Here is a 2,568-nt window from a genome sequence, read left to right as displayed (position 1 = left end):
GATAGATAGATAGATAGATAGATAGATAGATAGATAGATAGATAGATAGATAGATAGATAGATATTTATTACAGACTTGTAGTCCAAATTACATAAAAAAGAACAATCAATAATAAAAGAACAAAGAGTAAAAATACAGAAAAAAAGAAAATTCATTAAAATAAGGTCATCACAATGTCACAAGGTCATCGTCTGTATAAAAATGAGTAGGCTGAAGTAAAACTTAGGGTATTTCTGAGGCTAAATCTCTCAGAAATAAAGAAGAGAGGTTCACCAGTCTGCAAAAAACTGACTTGATTTGTTTATGTTCCATTGTGAATAAAATACAGATTTATGAGATTTGCAGATCATTGCATTCTGTTTTTATTAACATTTTACACAACATTCTAAATAACTGTTAACTCTTCATAACTGTTGTTGTAAAGAACCTGAAAAAACCTGAGACTTTCACTTTCAGTAATGTATTGTACGAACCAAATTTCTTGGTAGCAGAAGCGTAGTTCAGTCACACAGAAAAGACAGAGAGAAACCGTTCGGATGTTGTTACTCATATCAAGATCTTTTTTTTCTTCTGTAGGCTTTTTGGCACATATCTCGTTTCACTATTTTTGTGCTATTTAACAGTTAATTTATCAAAAATGTTCAGCTCCTACCAGCTATGACTTTTGATACTTAAACACTTTCTACTTTTTGAGATAATTAGGTTTTTCTGCCATTTTGTTTTCTTATTGAAAATGAATGGAGCTGTCTTCAACATCCTTAAAAACCTTCTAAATGTTCACACATCTTTACTGTACTTCTTACATTTTGTTTTGGCTCTGCCTTTTTGAAACATTTTTGTGCTAATTTCTGCTTCCATCGGCTTCTATTTTGCCCATTTCGGTTTTTAAGCTATTATCCATCCATCCATCCATCCATTTTCTGAACACGCTTCTTCCTTTTCAGGGTCGCGTGGGTCACTGATGCCCATATCCAGCAGTCACAGTGCGAGGGGCGGGGTACACCCTGGACAGGTCGCAAGTCCATCACAGGGCCTTTAAGCTATTATTCTGACTTTTTCTGCTATTCTTCTGCTAATTTCAATGTCTTCTTCTGGTACTTTAAACTTTATTTTTGTTTTGTTCTTTCTGTCCTCTTCAGCCATTTCTGCCCCTTTCAGCTATATTTCTACTCCTTTTACTTTTTATCTGCCTATTTCTGCCTTTTTCAGCTATTATCTGCCCCTTAAAACTTTTGTTTTCACAGTTTGGGTTCTTCAGCAAATATCAGCAATCATTCTGCTCATTTTGGGTTCCACCTCTACTGTTAAAATTCAGCAGGCAATACTAGTTAAATTTAAAAATACTTCCACTTCTTCTAGCTACATCATTCAGTAACAGGCATTTACAGGAAATGAAATTTCTCTAGTTATGATAAGTCAGTTAAAAGTTGAGAAGTTTGTTTCCATTAAAGGTGTCGGGGTCATCACTGTCATAACAGTAGCAGTGTAAAGACTTTCATTAGAAATATTGGCCACATTGGGTTTCCTATCTCAAGGAATGAGTCGATCCTGCACTGTTGAGACCTGATGACACATATTATTTACTTCAGGTAAACGGGGGATTAGTTATGCTTAACAGAGAGCAGAAAGTTTCACCTTCTTAGAAAACATCTAAAAGAGATTCATATGTTTATCTGCCTTCAGCAGGACACACCTTGTTACCAGAGAAGCCAACAAACTCCAGCAGTTTGAGCGTCCGTGTGGGCAGCATAGAGATCATCTGCAGGAAGTAGACAAGCAGGATAAATAAAAATCTAACCTTTTGTCTAAACAGTGCAACAGCATGACAAAACGACATACAAACAGCCGACTGCATTTTAAACTTTGCTTTATGCTTGTGAAACATTAAACAACCATTTATAAACTCATACTTTTAGAATACGACTTACTAAATTAAAAGCGCCAACTCCCAGTTTAACACCGCCCTCAAAATGACCATGATTGTCGCCATGTGTGTACCCGGAAGACTGGAGGACACCATGAAGCTCTCTGCAAAGAGGAGCGTGTCAAAGTGATGAGGGAGAAGCAGGAAAAGACCCGAGCCTTAGTGTTAATGTCAGGGAGTCTCACTTGTACGTCTGGTAGCTGTTTCTCACTTTGATGCCCCCTTTGATGAAACTGATCATGTTTTCATCCTGAACCGGTAAAAGATCAAGAAGGAATTTAAACAATTTTCAAAAACAAAAAAACAAAACAAACACGGTGGCGGACTAAATAAAAGCAGTAATGTCCAAACGCTGACCTGAAGAAAGGTGAGTGCTGCCCTCTGCAGGAGACACTCGGCGTAGCAGACTTCTGCATGCAGTTCCTCTGAGGTGAAACACAAACACGCAAAAACAAAATTCAAACCAACACACTTCACACAGGCTCCACACATAAAACATGTGTCTGTCTCTTTAAACCCCGACGACCCTTTGAAGTCTTTCCGTCTGCTCACCTTCTGTGAAGGTTTTGGAGAAGCTCGACTTCTTCCTGTACCTGATGAAGAAAGGCAAAAAAAAAAAAAAAAAAAAAAAAAAAAAAAAAAC

At 37.1% G+C, this 2,568-nt stretch overlaps 1 protein-coding gene across 2 annotated transcripts in view; it reads right to left on the bottom strand.

The window, feature by feature from the left end:
- ttc39a (tetratricopeptide repeat domain 39A) overlaps positions 1-2,568 on the bottom strand; it is a 29,470-nt gene that overhangs the window by 9,167 nt on the left and 17,735 nt on the right. For both annotated transcript variants that reach the window (XM_014026154.1, XM_014026155.1), the window contains 5 exons: positions 2,478-2,518; positions 2,283-2,350; positions 2,111-2,175; positions 1,930-2,029; positions 1,695-1,760 (listed from right to left, as the gene is read on the bottom strand). In XM_014026154.1, coding sequence (XP_013881608.1) covers positions 1,695-1,760; positions 1,930-2,029; positions 2,111-2,175; positions 2,283-2,350; positions 2,478-2,518 — 340 coding nt within the window. The remainder of the gene's footprint in view (positions 1-1,694; positions 1,761-1,929; positions 2,030-2,110; positions 2,176-2,282; positions 2,351-2,477; positions 2,519-2,568) is intronic.

Source organism: Austrofundulus limnaeus, unplaced genomic scaffold (genome assembly GCF_001266775.1).
Source record: "Austrofundulus limnaeus strain Quisiro unplaced genomic scaffold, Austrofundulus_limnaeus-1.0 Scaffold530, whole genome shotgun sequence".
NCBI lineage: Eukaryota > Metazoa > Chordata > Actinopteri > Cyprinodontiformes > Rivulidae > Austrofundulus > Austrofundulus limnaeus.
Note: the sequence above shows the minus strand (reverse complement) of the source record. Positions and strands in the feature narration are given on the sequence as shown.